The sequence below is a fragment of the Chlorella variabilis genome, assembly GCF_000147415.1.
Source record: "Chlorella variabilis unplaced genomic scaffold CHLNCscaffold_245, whole genome shotgun sequence".
In the NCBI taxonomy this organism is placed as follows: domain Eukaryota; kingdom Viridiplantae; phylum Chlorophyta; class Trebouxiophyceae; order Chlorellales; family Chlorellaceae; genus Chlorella; species Chlorella variabilis.
Genome location: NW_005434896.1, coordinates 1 through 828, shown reverse-complemented (window position 1 = coordinate 828; position 828 = coordinate 1). Strand labels below are relative to the sequence as shown.

The window sequence follows — 828 nt, the reverse complement described above, 5'->3', positions numbered from 1 at the left end:
CGCCACACACACACCCACACGCCGCCACCGGCCCCGACTCGCCCTTGCCGTGCAGCGTGTCGAGCACCAGCGGCACGCACACAAAGTAGTCTGGCGGGTGTGCGGTGAGGTCTTCCCGGAACTTGCGGATGTTGGAGTAGACCTGGGCGGCGCCGCGGGAAAAGAGGTAGTAGCTGCGGGGCGGACACGGGAGGGAGGAGGGGGCAGGGTGTGACGAGGAGGGTTCAGGGGCCAAAGGGCAGGGGGGCGGGGTGTGGGCCCGGGGCAGGAGGAGCGGTGGGGAGGAGGCCGGGTGCGGGTGGGGAAGATGAGGAGAAGGATGGTGGAACGGGGGAGGAGCAGGCGTGCGGGGGCGTGCAGGGAGGGCCGGGCGCGGGCGCCGGGGGCGGCGCAGGGGCTGTGCTGTGCACGCTGGTGCAGCCGCCGGCGGCGAGTCGAGGAGGGGCAGGCGGCGGCGACGGGGAGGGCGGGCAGGCTGCGGGCGGGCGCACCCACCCGCAGGCGCGCTCGTAGATGTGCCAGGGCGGCAGCAGGCTCAGCGTGCGCTGCCCCGGGGAGACGGGCAGGAAGAAGCTCAGGTTGTGGGCCTGGTACAGCAGGTTGGCGTGGGTCAGCATGACGCCTTTGGGGTGCCCCGTGGTGCCGCTGGTGTAGACGAGCGTGGCGAGGTCGGCGGCGCAGGCCTCGGGCGGGGAGAAGGCCTGCGAGCGGGCGGGCGGGCAGGCAAGGGCAGGTATAGGCCAGGCAAGGTCAGCCCAGGCCAGGCCAGGCCAGGCAGGGGAGCAGGGAGCCGGGCCGCGCTCTCGGCTTGCGGGCAGCCCAGCAAGC

At 73.8% G+C, this 828-nt stretch overlaps 1 protein-coding gene across 1 annotated transcript in view; it reads right to left on the bottom strand.

Annotated features, from left to right (window-relative positions):
• Positions 1–701, bottom strand: part of CHLNCDRAFT_139443 (hypothetical protein) — a gene marked incomplete at both ends in the record, with an annotated part of 2,734 nt that extends 2,033 nt beyond the window's left edge. Inside the window, 2 exons of the mRNA XM_005842592.1 lie at positions 29–173; positions 496–701. Coding sequence (XP_005842649.1) covers positions 29–173; positions 496–701 — 351 coding nt within the window. The remainder of the gene's footprint in view (positions 1–28; positions 174–495) is intronic.
• Between the last annotated feature and the right edge of the window lie 127 nt (positions 702–828).